The sequence below is a fragment of the Girardinichthys multiradiatus genome, chromosome 9 (genome assembly GCF_021462225.1).
Source record: "Girardinichthys multiradiatus isolate DD_20200921_A chromosome 9, DD_fGirMul_XY1, whole genome shotgun sequence".
Classification (NCBI taxonomy): Eukaryota; Metazoa; Chordata; class Actinopteri; order Cyprinodontiformes; family Goodeidae; genus Girardinichthys; species Girardinichthys multiradiatus.
Window position 1 is genome coordinate 12,911,776 of NC_061802.1, and position 22,419 is coordinate 12,934,194.

Genomic DNA, 22,419 nt, shown 5'->3' on the forward strand with positions numbered 1-22,419 from the left:
CAGGAACTGCAACTCCATTATGATGATATCTGTAATGATCTGTAACGACAAGATTGGACTTTAAAAAAAACGGAATACGTTGAATGGGCTATCAGCTTACGCTCAGAAAAAGAATGGTGTTGTTACAGAAAGCACAAATGCAGGAAATGCGAGTTAGCTCCAAGGTAATAAACAGTTCAAAAGGATAGATTTTTCCTCATTAGCCAAAGACATTTTTCATTGAAAAATCCATTTTTGCCCCAGATATGTATAACAATTCTTGGATTTAACAGAAGAAGAAAAAACACAGTTAATGCCAAGTCTATGACAGATAGATTAAGCAAGAAGTTAACAGGCAAACCACAGAGGCAACCGCAAGTGTCAAAGTTTCTAAGTGAGAAATTGTTATTTTTACCTTGGTTTTTATATTTTATGTCGAGTGTCAGGACAAAACATCTATTGTCTCCTAATGCCCCTCCTGCACATATAGGAGATGACAATTAGCTATAGGATTGTTTTTTTTGTTTAGTTTTTTGTGTCTGAACATATGAGTCAAATGAAGAAGAGAATGTTATCCTGAATATTTAACTTTCCTTTCATCCAGCAGGTTTAGAATGAACTATGTGTGAGTTTTTAGGGCCAAACAGACACGTGGAGAAACTAAATGCAGAATATATGACCCACAATGTTCTCAGAATAATGTTGAAACAGCTACACAGACTGTGGAGAAAAAGTGAAACTTACACAATCACTGAGTTACTCCCTACTATGAAGTGGGATGTTGGGAGAAACAGGAATGTTGATGTCTACTGGAATCAAATTAACAATGATGGTGAGAACTGGAGCAGAAAGGACAACTTTTGACTTGAATGTGACACAATGCTAGTTTTTGGTAGTTTACCACAGTGGTGAATTACAAACAGGCTGAGTTCTCTACAGTTCTTTTAAGTCCCTGAGTAAGGTGCCCGTTTGTTAAATCTCCAAACTATTGCTCCTAGACATTTCTCCTAACTTGTTCATCACTAAAAGCTTCATAATATGAGCTTATATTTAAGCAGGGGACATTGGGATCAAACTTTCGTTTCTGCAACGTTCAGCTGCCATATGGCTTGCCTTTTAGGAAATGAATACAACTATCAAACTAGTTACGCCCAAAATCATTAGAAGGGTGATGTCAGAGCAAATATTTCAGTGCAGACACTAGAAACGCCTGAGAGTGGCATCTGCATTCAGGTACTTCTCCAATGAGCCATTGCTTTAAAGGTCTCAGGCTTGCTTCTGATCCATTTGGATAAAAGTTACCTCAGCAGAATGGGGTACTGTTGGGGTTCGTGGAAGACCTGTAGAAAACAGGCTCAGAAAAAGCAAAAATAGCATTCAAAGTTTTCTATTAAAAAAAGAAGTTAAATGCACCCAAAAACATTTGCTTCGCCATTTGCCTGCCCTCATACCTAAAAGGACTACCCATGTTTACTGGAGAAAAGAATAAAAAAAAAATCCAAATAAAAGCCAACCAGGATATTAACATTTAAGGATTAAACGTCCCAACCGCCCCAGCTATTAGTCTTCACATTAATAAGATTTCCATTTGCTCAGTGGAAACGTTAAGATCAGTGTTGGATCCCCCTGGCAAGGCCACATCCACCATATCCACTTCCTGAATTATTTGCATTTGTCTGAAGCATACCTGATGTTATCACAACAATCACAGTGTCAAACAAATGAGTTAAACTAACACAGTTGCATTGTTTTAGACATTTATTATCTGGGCAAATGTATGGCATTAACAAAAAAGCGTTCTTGAAATATACAGATAAAAGCTGTTGGCTAGCAATATGATCAATAAATAGAAAATTAGCAATATAAACAAAATAATTCAAGTTTTTTTCTGGAAATATGTATACAGGTTAGCAGTTTGCTGCTTAATAAATCAGTTCTGGGAGAAGGTGGGTTCAAGTGATGATCAATCAGCAGCATCTTTAAAATGTGCCGTCCTTTAAAGTCATCTGGGAGGACTGGAGGAGGACGAGCAGGTTTCTCACAGACACACTGCCCGCTGGTTAGGTGATCCAACCTGGAATCTGCTTGTCAACCTAAGCATGAGCTACAACGGTCATGTGATGAGACGGGAGGGTCTGTCAGTCCTCGGACAGCAACCTGTGAAAGTGGTCCTTCCTCTTCTCCAGCACCCCCTGGAAATCCTCCTGGAAAAACAAAAAAAGATATTCAGAATTGTAGACGTGGCAGAAATGGCAGCAGGCAGATGCTGCTGAGGATAACAACTGGTTCATTTCACAACAGCTGGGAGGGTGGAAGAGATTAACAATTAAAATAGTCAGTCATTTTCTACCGCTTATTCCATAGTGGGTCGCGGGGGAGCTGGTGCCTATCTCCAGCAGTCTATGGGCGAGAGGCGGGATACACCCTGGACAGGTCGCCAGTCCATCGCAGGGCAACACACAAACAACCAAGCACACACTCATTCATACACCTAAGGGCAATTTAGAGAGACCAATGAACCTAACAGGCATGTCTTTGGACTGTGGGAGGAAGCCGGAGTACCCGGTGAGAACCCACGCATGCACGGGGAGAACATGCAAACTCCATGCAGAAAGACCCCCGGCCGGGAATCGAACCCAGGACCTTCTTGCTGCAAGGCAACAGTGCTACCAACTGCACCACCGTGCAGCCCACAATTAAAAGAAAAAAGAAAAAACTATATCCATGAGCCTAAATATAAGATTGAAGCACTTCTTAACTTGGACATATCGCCACACTGAGCCATTTTTAATTGCTCCCTCTGTTTTATTGATTGGAAATGGCCTGAATTATAATGTCACATCATATAATTGCATTTCTATGTTCTCTGTTAACTCAGTTTGAACCCTCATATTCTGTAGTTCCCATCAAATGAGATAAAGATAAACAATACAGTAGCTGGAGATATGACTATTTTCCTAAAAATCAAAAATAATCCATCCATCCATCTTCAAGCAATTTCATAGAGCTGCTGGGTAGCATTTCACTTAAACCAGAAACAGATCCAAGGTCTAATGTCTGCTGTTGTTTTTATATGCACAAACATCTATGCAGATTTCTTTAAATCCGAGTAACCCAATTTTAATAACTGTACAGTATAATTTTATTCTGCTGTAAATTTGCCCTTAATGTACAGTCTCTCATTCTTACTTTCTGTTTTTATATATTTTCCTTTGTGTGAATCTGCATGCTGCCATTTGTAACTTTGCTGCCGGTCCACCTGCATTCCCCTCTGAGGGACAATAGAGGATATTTCTATTCTATCCAGGAGTCATGTTGCTGCTCGTAGCACATGTATAAATTTAACAGCAGAGATATTGATGCCACAAGCTAACGATGAAGAACTCCATGCATTTTGTAATGATAGTAATGTTGCTGATAAGGTGGCCCATTTACATTCTAATAAGTATTTTTTTTTTCTGCTTTTTTCCCCATTCGGCCACAATTTTCTTTAAAACAGGAAATGAGAGCCATCTCTCTAAAGATAAACGGTCTAAAAAAGGGAATTAATGAAAAAAAAAAAAAAAAAGGTAAAAAATGATTTAGACCAATCTTAATAAATGTATGGCAAAACCTATTTTGGCATCAACTGTGTCGTCATTTCCGCATTTTGACTATTATTTTCTTAGGTTGGAAGGCCTTCTCATCATCGCCCCAATCTTTAGCTCTGTCCACAGAATCTCTATCCGGATTCTGGCTGGCCCGCTCCAAAACATAATTACTTCCAGTCAGGAGAAACATGTTAGTTAAACTAAAATTTTACTTTTAACCTAAATCTGCCAGAGGGTATGAAGTATTGAGGGTTAATCTGTAGATCTTCTAAATTTACCAATATGGCCACAGGAGGGCAGCAGAAGCTTTCTTTCTACACTGCAAAATGATTTTTGATGATGGACAATATTTTTCTTTAAAGTGTGTTTTTAGATGCAGTGTGAACAATAAAAGCCCAGGATTCTGTCTTCAACATATATTTCTGTTACATTATGTGACTAAGGAAAAACTACAGGAGCTACTAAATGTTTTATGTTTGTTTTATCTTGTATGAAGAACACCAGCTGGGCACATATAGTTTATAATTCCCTCAGAAGTATCAACTTACTTCAGGAGAAATCTAGGAAATGGAAAAAGTGTATGAAAAAGCAGACTTACAGCTGCAGCGAGTTTCTCCATGTAGGCGACAAGCTTCTGCAGCTCTTTGTCTTCTGCTCCTCCAGACCAGCTCTTAATAGGTATTGTGTTCATCAACTAGGGAAAGAAAAAAATAGAAACCACTAAGCCAACAAGTATGCTTAAACTTGTCAAAATATATTGTTTTAATTGTAAGGAAAGGTGGAGAGAAATTTGCTAGTGACTCTAATCAGCCTGAAAGGTTCTTCATCCAAACGGGTCAGGTGGAAACTCAAGAATGAGATCTTATTTTGATTAGTTCAAGTAAAATACCAGGTTGCACTGACTGCACTCTTTGGTGCAGATGTTGCAGAGCGAAGGAGAGTCAAAGTTAGTCGTTTTCAGTAATAGTGCTATGATGAAGTCAGAGGATACAAAGAGATGCAAGAAGTTAGTGATGTGACATCACCAAACGAATTGATTCTTTTGAAAAGCTCCTTACCTTGAACCATGGGGCTGGAGTCTTAGTGAGAGCCGTTCTTTGATTTTTTTTTTTACAAATTTACTTTCTTTTTCTTTACTTTTCCAATTTAACTTATATTATTTAGGCAATTAAATACGAAAACGGAAAGAGCGGTAGATGAGAGCATAGAACGCACATGCCCATTGCTCACGGTTTGTTTTCGTCACATGATGGCAGGGTGTGCGGCGCTGCGTGCGACACCGACGCAGGCTGCGACACCGACGCAGGCTGGCTGCGTGCGACACCGACGCAGGCTGGCTGCGTGCGACACCGACGCAGGCTGGCTGCGTGCGACACCGACGCAGGCGACACCGACGCAGGCTGTGTGCGGCACCGACGCAGGCTGTGTGCGGTGGGAGAGAGGAGGAGGAGGGTCATGGTGTGCTTCTTGCTCAAAGACAAAACAATGAGTGACGCAACAAAGAGTTTGCTCACTTTATTTGGTTCATGTTTCCAGTTCAGTCTTGTTTAACATTGGTGCGTTTCATTATTTGCTATATTTAATGCTGCAGTTGGTGATTTTTATTTCTGCCAAAGCATCTCAAGTGTACTTTTTTCTCTTCTATTGTTCTATTTCACATTCTTCATTTTGTTTCTTTATTACATATAGTATTAGAATGCTATTTATGCAAACAACGCGTAGTAAAGAACTACAAGGGTATTTGATATTTATGTTTTGATATTGTATGCTTTATCTATACATGCATTAAATTAAGAACATACAGTGGTTCTATTGTGCACCTTTTAAATAAAAATATGAATCTTACTTAATACAAATGATTTAACTTTAGTAATAACATTTACAAACACATCAGGTTTACCAAAAACTTATATGTTTAACACTATATTAAGGGTAAAAATGCTTGTTCTTCAAAAAAATATATACACATTTTCAAAAACAGATAATTTAAACGACTCGTTGAAGTGAACGGACCTGAAGATTCGGTTCCTGTCAAAGAGCCATAAGTCCCATCACTACAAGCAGTTATTTAAAAAAAAAAAAAAAAGGAAAATATGTTTTACGACATAAAAAGTCTCCAAATATGCCACCGTTACAATATCAAAGTTTGAGATATCATTCATGTAATGAAAGATAAGAAAATATGGCTTTATCGCCGCTGAAAGCTCAATATTTAATAACAATGTTGCTGCTGCACAATTTCCAATACTGTGCAGCCCTGATGTCTACAGATCAAATCAGGCTGTGTGAGAGAAGACATCAGCAGCTAATCTTCAACACCAAGCTGTTATGGACAGTAATTGCAAAACTATTGCTAAATATTGCAATGATAACGATTAAATTGACTCTTTTCCTTTATCCCAATGTCCCACCGAGCTTTAGCTTCTCAGCTACTAAAATATTCATTAAGTATGGACATCAAGGGGAGTGAAAATCTGTCCAACCAGTCATAAATAGTTTTGGCACATTATTTAAACACTTATATTTATTTAAATATTAAATGCAATTGGACAGCATTCAAAATATAGTAACCTATCAACTACTGCAACCAAGCAATCCTATAAGATTACAATTCTGAATTTTACGATTTGATATATTGCAGTTCTATTCGTCTGTAACCAAATCGTTTTAAAACAATATCATTTTTGTGTATTTACACCTGGAAGGAAAGAGCGAAGCACATTTCTTACATGGTAAGGGTACGTGTGTGGTGCATTATCCAGAACCACCGTTTTGGTCAGATCCCTCCCGAGGATGTTGAGGTCCTTAATGTAGTGTCCGAGGACGCAGGCGCAGTCATCCTGATACAGACGGTGTCTGTTGAAATCAACACATAAAAGTCATTTCTACTCTGCGTGCTCCTGGGAAAAAAAGAAACTATTCTCACAGTACCTTTTGTATGTCCTCAAAACTAACAAAAATAAAACCTGCCGTGAAGTGCTTCTACACAACAGCTCATCGAGCACACAGAAGCAGCTCTGAAGGAGACATACCGGAACAGTTTTTTCTGAGGATCGAGGATCTCCAGGATCTTCTCGGCATATTCCTTCTTCGCACATGTGTAAACAAACAGCTGTAACACACAGGAAGTTGCAGTTATAAACTTGGAGGTTGTAAATGGTCTGAAAAATCAAAAATAAAACAACTAGTTGAATCCTCACACCTCGTAGATTTTTGCCATGGCCTGAAGAAACTCTCGCACATGCGGCCGTAGGATCATGTACACCTGTTTTTAGGGTCAAAGGAACATACAACTTTTACTTTAAACGTTCCAGCAGCTCCAAATCATTCCCAGAATTCCTCTGTGGCTCAATGCGTAAATTAATCAACCACAGGGGAATTCTGGGAATGGTTCGGAGCATTGCACCATCGGTGTAAAGCATTAGTTATCTGGAAATTAAAAAAGCCCAAAAAAGGTAAAGGAGTTCGCCAAAAAAGGACAAATAATAAAAATGGTAACAACTTTGTAACTAAACTCAGCATTTTGTGATAAAGCTAGACTGAATACAGCGAAGTCTGTATTTACCCATGATAAAACTGTAGAGGTATGAATATGCATATTCAACAGGCTTCGACCCATCAGGATCTGGCTTTTCCTAGTCGAAACAGACTTTAGTTTTTTTCCTACTAGCAGATTCTATTTTTCCTTAGGCAATACAACAAATAAAATAAAAATTAAAAAAAAACATGCGCCAGGTTCTTTGACGGAGATAGTTGTTTAAAAAAAATAAACCGGCAGGGAATTTTCCTCATTCAGGGGCTGGTCAAGTAGCACATTACTAATTTAAAAAAAAAAAAAGATAACCACAGCAAATAAAAGACATTATGGTAGATTAATAAAAAATTAGTGAAGAACAGGCCCAGAGAGTGGTTACCTTGTATTGATGATCCTGGAATGTTGCATAGAAAGTATAATCTGCTTCTTCGATCACATTCAGAGAGCTAAACATGAGCGTCTCCTCCTATTTGGGGAAACAAGATGAATACTAATCAGTCATTGTTTTCTTTAACCCAGCTGCTGCCAGAACACCAAGGTTTACAACCAACTGGTTGGAAGTAGAAACAAATAAAAATCTGAAATGATGTTCAGGTTTTTAATCAATTTTCTGCACACATTTTTAACATCGTATGGTAAGATGCATATTGGTGATGAACCAGAAACTCTGCCTCAACACGTCATAACCTGTAAATACCGTTTTATGTGTGACACATATTAGGATCAACTGCATGACGATATTAATCAGTTAGTGCTGCTGATGGACCGTACCTGCCACTGAAGGGATATTGTGTTGGCAGCTGAGTTGTGTTAAAGTCAGGCTGTTACACCAACGTCTCTTTTTTGGTTTGGGTTTTTCCTAAAAAGTTCGGTTCAGCACTGCAGTAATCACCTTTAGCTTGCTCAAGGTGCATCTGTCTGAATGAATGAGCTGTTCGCCTCACAGCGGTCCTGACTTGCTGATCCAGCAGCTGCTTCAGTGGGTTGACAGCTTAGACGCGTTAATGATCAGCATCGAAGTCTATGGGTCGACCTACAGGTCCTTCTCAAAATATTAGCATATTGTGATAAAGTTAATTATTTTCCATAATGTCATGATGAAAATTTAACATTCATATATTTTAGATTCATTGCACACTAACTGAAATATTTCAGGTCTTTTATTGTCTTAATACGGATGATTTTGGCATACAGCTCATGAAAACCCAAAATTCCTATCTCACAAAATTAGCATATCATTAAAAGGGTCTCTAAACGAGCTATGAACCTAATCATCTGAATCAACGAGTTAACTCTAAACACCTGCAAAAGATTCCTGAGGCCTTTAAAACTCCCAGCCTGGTTTATCACTCAAAACCCCAATCATGGGTAAGACTGCCGACCTGACTGCTGTCCAGAAGGCCACTATTGACACCCTCAAGCAAGAGGGTAAGACACAGAAAGAAATTTCTGAACGAATAGGCTGTTCCCAGAGTGCTGTATCAAGGCACCTCAGTGGGAAGTCTGTGGGAAGGAAAAAGTGTGGCAGAAAACGCTGCACAACGAGAAGAGGTGACCGGACCCTGAGGAAGATTGTGGAGAAGGGCCGATTCCAGACCTTGGGGACCTGCGGAAGCAGTGGACTGAGTCTGGAGTAGAAACATCCAGAGCCACCGTGCACAGGCGTGTGCAGGAAATGGGCTACAGGTGCCGCATTCCCCAGGTCAAGCCACTTTTGAACCAGAAACAGCGGCAGAAGCGCCTGACCTGGGCTACAGAGAAGCAGCACTGGACTGTTGCTCAGTGGTCCAAAGTACTTTTTTCGGATGAAAGCTAATTCTGCATGTCATTCGGAAATCAAGGTGCCAGAGTCTGGAGGAAGACTGGGGAGAAGGAAATGCCAAAATGCCAGAAGTCCAGTGTCAAGTACCCACAGTCAGTGATGGTCTGGGGTGCCGTGTCAGCTGCTGGTGTTGGTCCACTGTGTTTTATCAAGGGCAGGGTCAATGCAGCTAGCTATCAGGAGATTTTGGAGCACTTCATGCTTCCATCTGCTGAAAAGCTTTATGGAGATGAAGATTTCATTTTTCAGCACGACCTGGCACCTGCTCACAGTGCCAAAACCACTGGTAAATGGTTTACTGACCATGGTATCACTGTGCTCAATTGGCCTGCCAACTCTCCTGACCTGAACCCCATAGAGAATCTGTGGGATATTTTGAAGAGAACGTTGAGAGACTCAAGACCCAACACTCTGGATGAGCTAAAGGCCGCTATCGAAGCATCCTGGGCCTAAATAAGACCTCAGCAGTACCACAGGCTGATTGCCTCCATGCCACGCCGCATTGAAGCAGTCATTTCTGCAAAAGGATTCCCGACCAAGTATTGAGTGCCTAACTGTACATGATTATTTGAAGGTTGACGTTTTTTGTATTAAAAACACTTTTCTTTTATTGGTCGGATGAAATATGCTAATTTTGTGAGATAGGAATTTTGGGTTTTCATGAGCTGTATGCCAAAATCATCCGTATTAAGACAATAAAAGACCTGAAATACTTCAGTTAGTGTGCAATGAATCTAAAATATATGAATGTTAAATTTTCATCATGACATTATGGAAAATAATGAACTTTTTCACAATATGCTAATATTTTGAGAAGGACCTGTATAACCTCCCAGCTCTTTAAAGTCGGGGATAATCAGCTGCAGATGGGCTCACAACTCTTTCAGCTCGACATGCAGCATCACTTTGCATAAAACTGACATCTAAGGAAACACATACTACATGTGGCTCATGCACAAAACAAATCAGGCCCAGACAGAGGGCCGCATGCTGTTTACGTGATGTCTCTGCAGCCAATCAGTGCTGTGTGACTGGCTCACCATAATGGTAAATATATTTATATAGGACCTTCCAGAGATACAAAAAAAAAAACATCCCAGAAAGCTTCATAAAGTGTATAAACAATAAAACATGATTAAATAAAACTTGAATAAAAACAAAAACAAAGAGCAAATAAAAAAAATTAAAACAAATACAATAATATTGAAAAAGATCTTAAAGAAAATCCTGTTAAGCTGCTGAAGACGTTATTTAATCTGAGACGGCGTTGAGACAAAGGAAGCTCGTTCCAGGCGAGGTGCAGCAGGTTGGAAACAGCGACACCTTCAGGTTTTAAATTTAGTTCTTGGGACTAGGAGTAGATTTTGGTTTGAGGACCTGAGGGTTCGAGTATCTGGCTTTAATTCAGTAAGAAAAGGAGCATGACCATGCTGAGCTGCTAACCAACAAAATTAGTTTATATTATTATATTGGTTTCGTTCAGGACTGAATATTAATGTAATGGAGGCATAATGTCGAAGGTGATTGAACTTACCAGGTCGACCACCAACGTGGCCTCTGGAGTGCTCCTGGTCTTTGGTGGGATATCTCTGAGACACGGTCGGGAATGCTGAGACTGTGACGGTATGTTCTTAATAAAAGTAAACCTGAAAACACAAAAATGATATTTATATAACCGATAATACCAGGAGAAAATATGTACGTTTAGTAGGAAAATACATTCTGGGACTGGAAATCCAGCCGTTTTTAAAAACTGTGTTCCCCTTGTCTGGAGTCAGGAGTAAATCTACAGCAAGTACACCAAAAAATAAATAAAGAAAGAAACGTACGGATCAAAGACGTCATCATCCTCATCTCCAGCCAGTAGGTCAATGGAACCATAACCAAACACACCTTGTTCTGGGCTCATCAAAACACTGTTGCCAGTTTCAGGGCATTTCATATCTGCACAGAAAAACACAGACTGGTTGATATGACCATGCAGGAGAAGCAATCATCAGGAATAATTACAGCAAAAAAATTCTCGTTTTGTTCACCATTAAACTATGCTGGTCTGGAATGCAACAAATGAAAGAAAAACCTTCTTCTGGTCACCAAAGTGCTATGTTGTCCCGACAGCAACAACATTCAGTTACTCAAGAAAGAAGATTATTTTGAATATCAGCAATGACCTTAAAATTTAGTCAGAGGAATTTCAAAAGGAAAGGAAACTATAATTGTTTTTATAGTTTCCTGTTTCCCTTTCTAGATGTGAGCTTCTGTGTCATAGAATATGCCGGGTTTGGAAATTTTTACAGATTTTTAGACATTTGAGAGTTAAGTTTGCGAGTGAGTACACACAGAAACTGCTTTTAACGTCGACGAATGCCGACTGGGCTATTTGCTAATCCAAGATGGTATGGATGGTTTAAAATATCCACCATGTAATCACGCCCTGCTTGTCTTTAAAATATTTTGAATTGTTTTAGAGTGAATTCTTTGTGTCACACACAGTGGCGTCACTTTTGCTCCTGATATATAATGAGCCCTCATGGTAAGAGGGGTTACCCTTGTCTGTAACGAGGTAAAAGTTTCTGCAGCAAAGCCAAACAGTTTGAAATACAACTTAAAAAGGAAGAGGTCCTCTTAAAGGAAGGTTCTGAGTTTATAGAAAAGCAAGTCTTGTGAAAGTGTTGACATTTAGTCCCTGTTAATATAGTGTTGTGTTCCCCTTTATTTCAGTTGTTTAAAAAATAATTAAAAATCGCTTAAAGGGCCCCGGGTGTTGAGGTAAAGCAGGCGCCCCATACATGGAGACTATTGGTCCTCGACACGGCCGTCCGGCATTCGATTCTTCACCTTGATGATAATCTTAAAACGCAGCTAAAGCATGTGATCTTTCTCACTAGCTCTTAGTTTTCAACCACAATGTGGATAAAAACCCTCTTCTTTTACTCACGTCGACATGACAGCCATGTCTTAACGATGCGACCATCACCACACTGAAGTCTTTCAACTACTGAAATCTCAAGATGCGGAGGAGAAAAATAAAGACCCACATCTAACATATTTCTTGAAAGCAGTAGTTGAATTTAAGCCTTTGGGAGCATAAAGCTGTAGACACCCATAAGACTGATGATTTTTTTTTAAAAAGATGATAACAACTTTAGAGTGTTCACCAAACAAAAGGGAATCACTGACGCTCTTCTTCCACATTGTTTTAGGTTGAATTAACAGCTGCGACACCTACTCTCCTTGCTGGGTGTGAGAAACCGCACGATGGGCGGATAGATGTTTCTGGCCGTGGCATTACGAGAAGATGCCACATCAATTTCTGACAGAATGCGCTCATGGTGCATTATGGGCTTGAGTGGAGTCTTAAAAGCCAAATCTGGAAGACAAAGAGAGGATCAGTCAGAAAACAGGTTTTTAGAATAAGGAGAATAAACATTAAAATCTTAGGAGTGGAACCTGCTGCTGGAGCTAATATACCCGACTCGCGGTCCTCAACAGCGATGGCCCTTGGCCTCTTCCTTGCCCGGCCACGAGGTAGTGGTCGCCTTTTGACTGTGGGAACTTCATCCTCTGATTTGTTAACAAAGGACTCCTGCTCAGCCTAGCCAGACATGAAGTCAAATTTAAAACAATCATTAAAATAAGCAGGGCTGAGAGATGCGAGGGGAAAGAAAAGGTTTTCTGTACATTTTCCTTACTAGATCTAACCAATATCAGTTTCATGATTTGCCATTTGGATCCAAGCTGCTGATGCAGCCTTAAAAGAACTGTGTCCTTTTCTCTGCATGAAGGAAAATCAACCTTGAAGATGATAATTTTGCTTTTAAAAGCCTGAACATGGAACCTCAAACCTGAAACGTTAGATAGACGAATCCAGCTATGATCAAAGTCGGTGTTGTTAAAATCACTATAGCAACCTTCTATTCTACATATTGAAAAACATTCTTATAGCAATAAGTATTTTATTTCCAACATGCAAGGTTGAACATTTGTTCATAAAAAGTATGTTTATTTTCCATGAAACCGGTTAGATTTCAGGAAAGCTGAATAATAAAACACCAACCGATGGATCGTCATCACTTTATGACCGAGTACTTCTGATTTGGGCTTTTAATGAGCAACATCAGACTAAATGCTGAAGCATAAGCAGACATTTTTGCCTTCAACCATCAAACCAAAGTAAATCCTGGCACCAGCTCAACCCTGCAAGGACTCATTTGTGTTCACAGCATGAAACACGTGTGTTCTGGTGACCTACATTCTTTGGACCACCTCTCAGAGGCAGCTGGGTTCTTTAATCCAACCCAGACTCAGTGCCTCCATCCAGGTCTGCAGGAAACATTCCTCCATTTACTAGGATAAAATCTGAGCAGAGCATCACCTTTCAGCAGGTTTGTAGTTTTCAGACCTGAAGTTTTTATTTAAATGTTAACAATTAGGGGCAAAAAGGTGGTAAATGTTGCATTTTAGGCTCTTTTAGATACGTATAAGTCTTCATGTTTAAACATCCTACATGCTTTTTTTTCTTTCTTTTTTATATAACTTTGTCCATTAAGTAGAGCCGGATAATAAAACAATGAAAATATTTAATTGAGGAACAGGAAACTACAGAACAATAATAAAAGTAGGCTGTCAGTGAAGAAGACATGCAGTACATGTGGCCTATCAGGCAGTGCATGGGTCCATCATTATTTCAGCACTTTTACAAGCCTGAGAACCAGTAATGTTGATTTCCATTATATTATTCTTGTCCTCAAATGTGTTTCTACTCTTAAAAGAGAACTACAAATAGGACCTGCACATCAATATACTGCTAGTTGAGAAAGTCTTGACATAAAGAAGTTGACATAATTAATAATTTTCCACGCTGCTTAAGGGAATTTTGTGTTTAGTTTATGTAACTGTTTGAATATACATCTCAGTTAATAAAAAAATAAAGTAGATGCCATCCTATAAAGTCGACTAGTAAAACTTTATCCTGATCGTTGAAACCTTCAACACAGAAATAAATATTGTAATATGTTATTGTCCATATTACTGAGCTCTAGGCGAAAGTCTGGCCAAGTTGCTGCAGTCCTAGAAACACACACACTCACAGCACTAGTATTTAAATGTGGCACCTGATCACCTGCTCAGTATTTGACCTCTGGCTCCTTTATGATTATATCTAAACACATTTAGTTCCTTCAATCTATAGTTGAACAAAAAATATACCAACTAGTCAAAAAGAGTTTATTTCAACTGCCTCTATGCAGTTATATGCCATGTTGTGCCAACTGTTGGCATAGATCTGAATTATCATGGTGATATGGGATGCTGATGAAAGTAAAATGTGACTCTATAAGGACTAATAGCATCTGGGTTGTTGGAATTTGCTGCATCTTCATAAATTCTGACTTGGCTTGAATTGGTACCAGCAGATCAAATCAGGAGGTCAGATAGGGGTCACATTCTGTTTGAGGTCAGTCTGATTGGTCGCATTTTCCAATAGCTCAGCATTTGGCAGTACAAATATCAGTCTCCTGATCAGAATCAGCTTTATTGCCAAGTTCGTACATACAAACAAGGAATTTGCCTCTGGTATACTTTGCTCTTTTGTTCTGTTTTTGCATGACAGAATATACAAATTTACAATTTACAATGTACAATATACACATCTATAATAAAAAGGTGCATTTGCAACATCTGTATGCTGTTGTTCTGTACTCTATTAAATGTTCATCAGAGAAACAGCCTGGGGGAAGAAACTGTCTCTGTGGCGGCTGGTTTTAGTGAACACTGCTCTGTAGAGGCGGCCTGAAGGCTCACCAGTCGGTATATGATGGTAAACACACACTGTTTCATCCCACATTGTTTTGTAAAAAAACTCCAGGGTCAGCTAGTCATTAGTCTGCATGTGTACCATATTATGATCAAATCTGACTAGTCTTCTAGGTGCTTAACCATTTTTCTCAGTGAGTGTTTTCACTACAAAAAGGACCGGGAACATGGAAGTCTCTACTGTGTTTTGCAGTTGTTGCCACAACATAGAGAAAATGGCAATTTTTTTCTAATATTCTAAACTAAAACCACAAAGTTAGATATGGATTTTGTGTAAAAACAAAACACAGTTATGGGCAGCGCGTTTGTTGATCAGCTAGCTGCAGGTTGGCTACCTGAGCAGATAGATCGACTTAATAACCAAATATCAGCTTGTTTTGCTTGTATAGAACAGCAAAAATGTATGATAATTTACGTCATAAGCACTTGACAAATGGTAAAAGAAAAGTAAAATAAAAATCTGAATCTGGCTTCTGATTTAGATTTGGTAAAGCGGTGTGTAATGACTTTTTACTTAGGCATGTTATATAATAAAGATCTAGCTTTTGTTATAAAATATACATTATTTTGATATTGAACTAGACCCAATCTTAGGTAGTTTTCTTACACACACGTTAAGTGTCGGAAAATTCCGTCCAGATTAGCAATGCGTTTTATTTTGAGCTAAAGGTGATCTGAGCAGCAACAGATATCTTGAAAGTCGGAAGTTAACCTCGGCGTTACTTGGACACAGCGCCTCCTACCGGAGCTTTAAAAATGACCGAGTTTAACCCACAATAAAAGCTGATTTTGTGACCTTCGTGGATAAACATTTACTACAGAACCTCTACAATATCACCTCGATGTCCTAAATTATTTAACTGCCTTTAGTTAACTACCCTTAGGGACGATTAGCTGCCCTTCGTTTCGGCCACCTATCGTCCAGATGCTGTTTCAACACAACATACAGCTACGTGTGTTAGCATTAGCAACACCATCTGGTGTGTTGAAGCAATCCAAGCAACAGAACATTGAGCGTTTACCCCGGATCGTTCACCCGAACAATGTTGGCTGCTGCCACAAAGGTCTCCAAGACTACTAAATGGAAACATTAGATTTATATCGATGGCAGTTACCTTGTTTGGTAGCGGGCTTTCCGTCTCCGTCGTCGAAAGGCGCGTTTGTCTCAACCGTTGACGCGTCGTCCGCGGCGTCTCCGATGCAGCAGTAATAGTTTTTTGAGACCTAAGTCTCATTTTTTGTCTTCATACAGGACTTGTAAAGCATCTAAACGCAAACGCTTCCGCTTCGCCGGCTTCCTTTAGATCAAACGCTTCGGTTTTTCTCCACCCGCCCCACAACTGGACGTTTACATTCTCTAACTCCGCCCCGCTCATCCCCGGGTCTTCACGAAGCAACGCGTATAGTGCGTTTAAATCTGCAGCGGTGCGTTCGCTTTACTGCTCTGGACAGCGTTAGAGGGCGGTGCTTAAAACTGAACAGAACGAACAACGTGCAACAAGTCACATGTTCTCTGTTTATACAGGTCCTTCTCAAAATATTAGCATATTGTGATAAAGTTCATTATTTTCCATAATGTCATGATGAAAATTTAACATTCATATATTTTAGATTCATTGCACACTAACTGAAATATTTCAGGTCTTTTATTGACTTAATACGGTTGATTTTGGCATACAGCTCATGAAAACCCAAAATTCCTATCTCACAAAATTAGCATATTTCATCTGACCAATTAAAGAAAAGTGTTTTTAATACAAAAAACGTCAACCTTCAAATAATCATGTACAGTTATGCACTCAATACTTGGTCGGGAATCCTTTTGCAGAAATGACTGCTTCAATGCGGCGTGGCATGGAGGCAATCAGCCTGTGGCACTGCTGAGGTCTTATGGAGGCCCAGGATGCTTCGATAGCGGCCTTTAGCTCATCCAGAGTGTTGGGTCTTGAGTCTCTCAACGTTCTCTTCACAATATCCCACAGATTCTCTATGGGGTTCAGGTCAGGAGAGTTGGCAGGCCAATTGAGCACAGTGATACCATGGTCAGTAAACCATTTACCAGTGGTTTTGGCACTGTGAGCAGGTGCCAGGTCGTGCTGAAAAATGAAATCTTCATCTCCATAAAGCTTTTCAGCAGATGGAAGCATGAAGTGCTCCAAAATCTCCTGATAGCTAGCTGCATTGACCCTGCCCTTGATAAAATACAGTGGACCAACACCAGCAGCTGACACGGCACCCCAGACCATCACTGACTGTGGGTACTTGACACTGGACTTCTGGCATTTTGGCATTTCCTTCTCCCCAGTCTTCCTCCAGACTCTGGCACCTTGATTTCCGAATGACATGCAGAATTTGCTTTCATTCGAAAAAAGTACTTTGGACCACTGAGCAACAGTCCAGTGCTGCTTCTCTGTAGCCCAGGTCTGGGGAATGCGGCACCTGTAGCCCATTTCCTGCACACGCCTGTGCACGGTGGCTCTGGATGTTTCTACTCCAGACTCAGTCCACTGCTTCCGCAGGTCCCCCAAGGTCTGGAATCGGCCCTTCTCCACAATCTTCCTCAGGGTCCGGTCACCTCTTCTCGTTGTGCAGCGTTTTCTGCCACACTTTTTCCTTCCCACAGACTTCCCACTGAGGTGCCTTGATACAGCACTCTGGGAACAGCCTATTTGTTCAGAAATTTCTTTCTGTGTCTTACCCTCTTGCTTGAGGGTGTCAATAGTGGCCTTCTGGACAGCAGTCAGGTCGGCAGTCTTACCCATGATTGGGGTTTTGAGTGATGAACCAGGCTGGGAGTTTTAAAGGCCTCAGGAATCTTTTGCAGGTGTTTAAAGTTAACTTGTTGATTCAGATGATTAGGTTCATAGCTCGTTTAGAGACCCTTTTAATGATATGCTAATTTTGTGAGATAGGAATTTTGGGTTTTCATGAGCTGTATGCCAAAATCATCCGTAATAAGACAATAAAAGACCTGAAATATTTCAGTTAGTGTGCAATGAATCTAAAATATATGAATGTTAAATTTTCATCATGACATTATGGAAAATAATGAACTTTATCACAATATGCTAATATTTTGAGAAGGACCTGTATGTGATCGCTGGCGTGGATTTTTTTTACACTGATTATTTTATACAGTATCTAATCTGTTTTAATTTATTTCAATTCCAAGTTGTTTTTTTTATAGGATTCTTACAATTTCTGAAGGCGATTTAGACACAATTTCTCATGTTATCTAAACCTTTATAGTGGTATTTTGTGGTAATATAGATATTCAGAGGATATAAGTGTTTTTCTTTTTTTTTATAGGAAACGTAAATATTCAGGCATTCTCAGAATATTCCATATTTGACCTGCTGATCACTGGTCGGAAATGATCGATCTCTAGTTGGTCTCTAATTATCCGATTATCGTTTTGCCATCAGATGCTTAATTTTCTCACCACATTTTATTTAAAGAAGATCCCAAAAAAAGAACGTTAGTGAACCATTAAATCATTTAAAATCATTTTACACCTGACACAATTACTTAAAAAAAAACCCCAGCTATATATTATATGATTAATGTTTTACACAGAATACTCAGAGAGAAAAAAAGAGCATATTTCTAATTAAATAGTGTGTAAAATAGTTTTAAAATAAAAGTTTGAAAAGTAAGAAATTTTAAATCTGTTGGCATGTTTTTTGCTTTTATAACAAAGGATAACAATAATCAAATAAATCCAAGTTGGTTTAATCCAGATCATTTCAATTTATTTATATAGCAAAGATTCACAGCAACTGTCACCTCAAGGTACTCTGCAAGACAAACAGATCTGATTTATTTATAGATATACATATATAATCAAATCAATTCTGTCACATAGACAGATTCAAATTCAACTGCATTCATTCCAGTTCCAACCTAGTTATAGTTCACTATGTCTGTTCGTTAAATGTTTTCAATAGGAAGCCTGCAGTGAGTCATTCACTTTTTAGCAGTCCCTCATACTGAGCATGCATGAGGTGAGAGAAATAAATCTCTAGCAGAACCTGGCTCAGTTTGAGTGGTCATTTGTTGTCTGTGGCCAACCCTAAACAACTAAAGTCAATGTACATGTATTTAGTGGAAGCCACAGCCTCTACTAATGGCTTAACATTGACTACTCAGGCTTCACAGTTTCTATGCATAAATGTTAAAGACAAACCTTTACTGACAAACCTCAATGATGTCTGTAAAAAGATTAAGAAATCAAATAGGTATTTAAAGAAAAAGTCAGCATACTCTGTGTTAAAATGCATCGTCTGGCAATATATTTTTCTCGTTTTGGTATCTTTGGGTTGCAAAAATTATGTTTATATTTGCTAAATGCCAAAAAAATGAGAAAGAGATTTATTTTCAATTCAATTCAATTCAAAAATACTTTATTAATCCCAAAGGGAAATTAAATGTTGTTATAGCTCATATTATGAAGGTTTCCTCAAAGAGCCGTTGTAGATGCTGATGGCTGTGGGCAGGAAGGATCTCCTGTAGCGCTCCGTCTTACAGCAGATCTGAAGAAGCCTCTGACTGAAGACCCTCTGTTGTTGTAGGACAGTCTCATGAAGAGGATGCTCAGAGTTCTCCATAATGTTCTTCATTTTATGAAGAATCCGTCTTTCCACAATGATCTCCAGAGGTTCCAGAGGAGTCCCCAGAACCGAACCAGCCTTCTTTATCAGCTTGTTGAGCTTTTTTAAGTCCCTGGCTCTGATGCTGCTTCCCCAGCAGATGATGGTAGAAGAGATCACACTTTCCACAACAGACTTATAGAAAATATGCAGCATCTTGCTGCAAAAACCAAAGGACCTAAGCTTCCTCAAGAAGTACAGTCTGCTCTGTTCCTTCTTGTAGATGGCTTCACAGTTGCATCTCCACTCTAGTCTGTTGTCCAGGTGAACACCGAGGTATTTATACTCCACCATCACCTCCACTTTTTCTCCCATGATGAAAATAGTGTTTGACTTATTCCTGTTTCTCTTATAATCTACAATCATCTCCTTTGTTTTAGTCACGTTCAAGATGAGATGATGGTTTCCACACCATGCCACAAAGCGGTCCACCACCTTCCTGTACTCAGCTTCTTGTCCATCTCTGATCCACCCCACAACTGCAGAATCATCTGAGTATTTCTGCAGATGACAGGAGTCTGTCTTGTACTGGAAGTCTGAGGTGTACAAAGTGAAGAGGAATGGTGAGAGTACAGTCCCCTGTGGTACTCCTGTGCTGCTGACTACCTGGTTAGACTCACAACCCTTCAGTCTCACAAACTGTGGTCTGTTTGTCAGGGAGTCTTTGATCCAAGAGATTGTTGAGGCCTCCACCTGAGTCTTCTGGAGTTTCTGACAAAGCAAATCAGGTTGGATTGTATTAAATGCACTGGAGAAATCAAAGAACATGATCCTCACAGTGCTGCTGGTTTTGTCCAGATGACAGTGGGTTTGTTGAAGCAGGTGTATGATGGCATCTTCAACTCCAACTCCACAGCGATAAGCAAACTGAAGGGGGTCCTGATGGTTTACTGTTTGCTCACTCAGGTGGGCCAACAGGAGTCTCTCTAGGATCTTCATGATGTGGGATGTCAGGGCAACAGGTCTAAAGTTATTTAGGACTGATGGGTGAGTTTTCTTTGGTACCGCAACAAGACAGGAGGTCTTCCACAACACCGGAACCTTCTTCTGGGCCAGGCTAAGGTTGAAGAGGTGTTGCAGAATCCCACAGAGCTGCTCTGCACAGACCTTCAGGACTCTAGGGCTGACATGATCTGGACCTGCAGCCTTATTCCTATTCCTATTTATCATTTTCCTAAAAGTGAGAAGGTTACATTCACTGTGATTACTATGCTTTACAACAATCTGAAAATAGGGTTAATTATGTTACTTTACGTCACCACTTTGTCTACATTTAGTTAAATGGAAGCACATATGTGGTAGCTACACTTCAAACATACTACTTCCTTGAGCATAGGTGGAATAATGCACTAATATAAAAGTGCTGCTAAAATTGTGAGATTTTATAGAAAAACAAGTAAAAGCAAGTGTGTAAAATATGCTAAAGTTGAATGTAACTAGTCTAAAATGTACTTAAAGATAGTTACTAAAACTATGTCTTCAGCAGTGCGGAGTAGGACAGTCTCTGCAGTGCAATGTGCCACATACATGAACTCACAACATTTTTATAATGGGAATAAATTAATAGAAAAATGCAACACAACACAATTTGATATTGCATTTGCAATAAGAAAAATACAGAAACACAAAAGATTATGTACAATTCCACCACAGTTATGCTTTTACTCAGTAAAGGGTAAAAAAAACAGCTGAACTCTTGACCCTCGGCAGTGAGGGGGATCAGGTGGCTCAGCAATGCTCCAGGAGGAATTTTATTGGTTTGGGAAGTGTCCCTCCAAATCAATGCAAAGTTGTTTCCCTCGGCTGGCTTATGCCACACTGACATTTTCCATTATGATGGGGGGTGGTTTCTCCCTGGGTAAGAATACCTCCTATTCAACATTATGTGAAAAGGTCGATTAAACATGGGAATCACATGTTGTCATTCAGAGTCATCAGACCTCAAATCTGTTAAAGCGACAGGAAATGTTGACGCACCGAAGGAGGGAATGTATTTTTGAAGAATGCTGCTCAACTCAGTGTTAAATACATGAATTAATACAAGGTTGTAAAAGTCTATTCTGTGGTGCTTTGAAACCACAGAATAGTACATGACTGCATGTACTTTCGATCGTTAATTTAACAGGCATCTGTAAAAACTGCTAGAATGGAAAATTCATTGATAAGAAGCAAAGCCTTGCAAAAGAACTTCTACTTCTTCACATTTTGTTACCACAAACCTCAACATGGAGATTTTAGGTTATTGACAAAAACAAAGTAGGGCATCATTTTGAAGTATAAGGAAAATTATAGCGATTTTTTTTTAATTTCTACAAATAAAGACCTGAAAAGTAGACTTAATTGAGCAGTCAATTACTAAATAGAGTCCACCTGTGTGTAATTGAATCTCGACGTTTAAAGCAGTTAATTGATAAAACAATATCATAGGCAGCTTTGAACGTCTCACAGAAAACTGTCTACCAGCTAAAAATAATTGACATATCTGCAAGCCTAAAAAGTCATAAACTGACAGGATGGACAAGGAGATGATTAATCAGAGAAGTATCAAAGATGCCCATGAAAACTCTGGAGGAGCTGACAAAATTCACAGCTCAGGTGGACAGACAAGTATTAATTGAACATTTCATAGTAAGCCTTTTAGATTAGAAATGTTAGAAGAAGTCAAGTTTAAATTAATCATAAACCAAATAGAGAACAAAGTAAAGGGGGAAGAAAGCACACTGATCAGATGAGATAACCCTTTTACTTAAAAGCACATTGAACTAAATACACCATCCCAGCAGTGAAACATGGTGGGGAAGGCTATTGACCAACAGCAACAATGGAGCTGGTGAGAGTTGGTGGGAAAACAAATGAAACATAGATAAATACAGGCAGAGCGACAATTGAAATAGTATTGATCAAGGTATAAACATGTTATACTGGTCCAGTCAAAGACCAGAACAAAATCCAGTTCAAAATCTATTGCAAGACCTAAAATGGCTCTCTTCATCCAATCGGGCTGAGTTCCAGCTATTATTTTTAAAAGCT

General features: G+C 39.3%; 1 protein-coding gene across 2 annotated transcripts; it reads right to left on the bottom strand.

Moving 5' to 3' along the window:
• Positions 1 to 1,722: 1,722 nt before the first annotated feature.
• ctdspl3 (CTD (carboxy-terminal domain, RNA polymerase II, polypeptide A) small phosphatase like 3) lies at positions 1,723 to 16,141 on the bottom strand. Of its 2 annotated transcripts, none has more exons than XM_047375743.1 (11): positions 15,856 to 16,141; positions 12,398 to 12,521; positions 12,156 to 12,296; positions 10,756 to 10,870; positions 10,461 to 10,572; positions 7,484 to 7,570; positions 6,772 to 6,834; positions 6,602 to 6,681; positions 6,299 to 6,425; positions 4,168 to 4,263; positions 1,723 to 2,183 (listed from the first exon to the last, which is right to left on the bottom strand). In XM_047375743.1, the coding sequence occupies exons 1-11, from the start codon at positions 15,973 to 15,975 to the stop codon at positions 2,118 to 2,120; spliced, it is 1,131 nt and encodes a 376-aa protein (XP_047231699.1). In that variant the 5' UTR covers positions 15,976 to 16,141; the 3' UTR covers positions 1,723 to 2,117. The 2 variants fall into 2 exon arrangements, with proteins under 2 accessions (XP_047231699.1, XP_047231698.1); XM_047375742.1 differs by having other exon boundaries at positions 12,377 to 12,521; positions 15,856 to 16,139.
• Between the last annotated feature and the right edge of the window lie 6,278 nt (positions 16,142 to 22,419).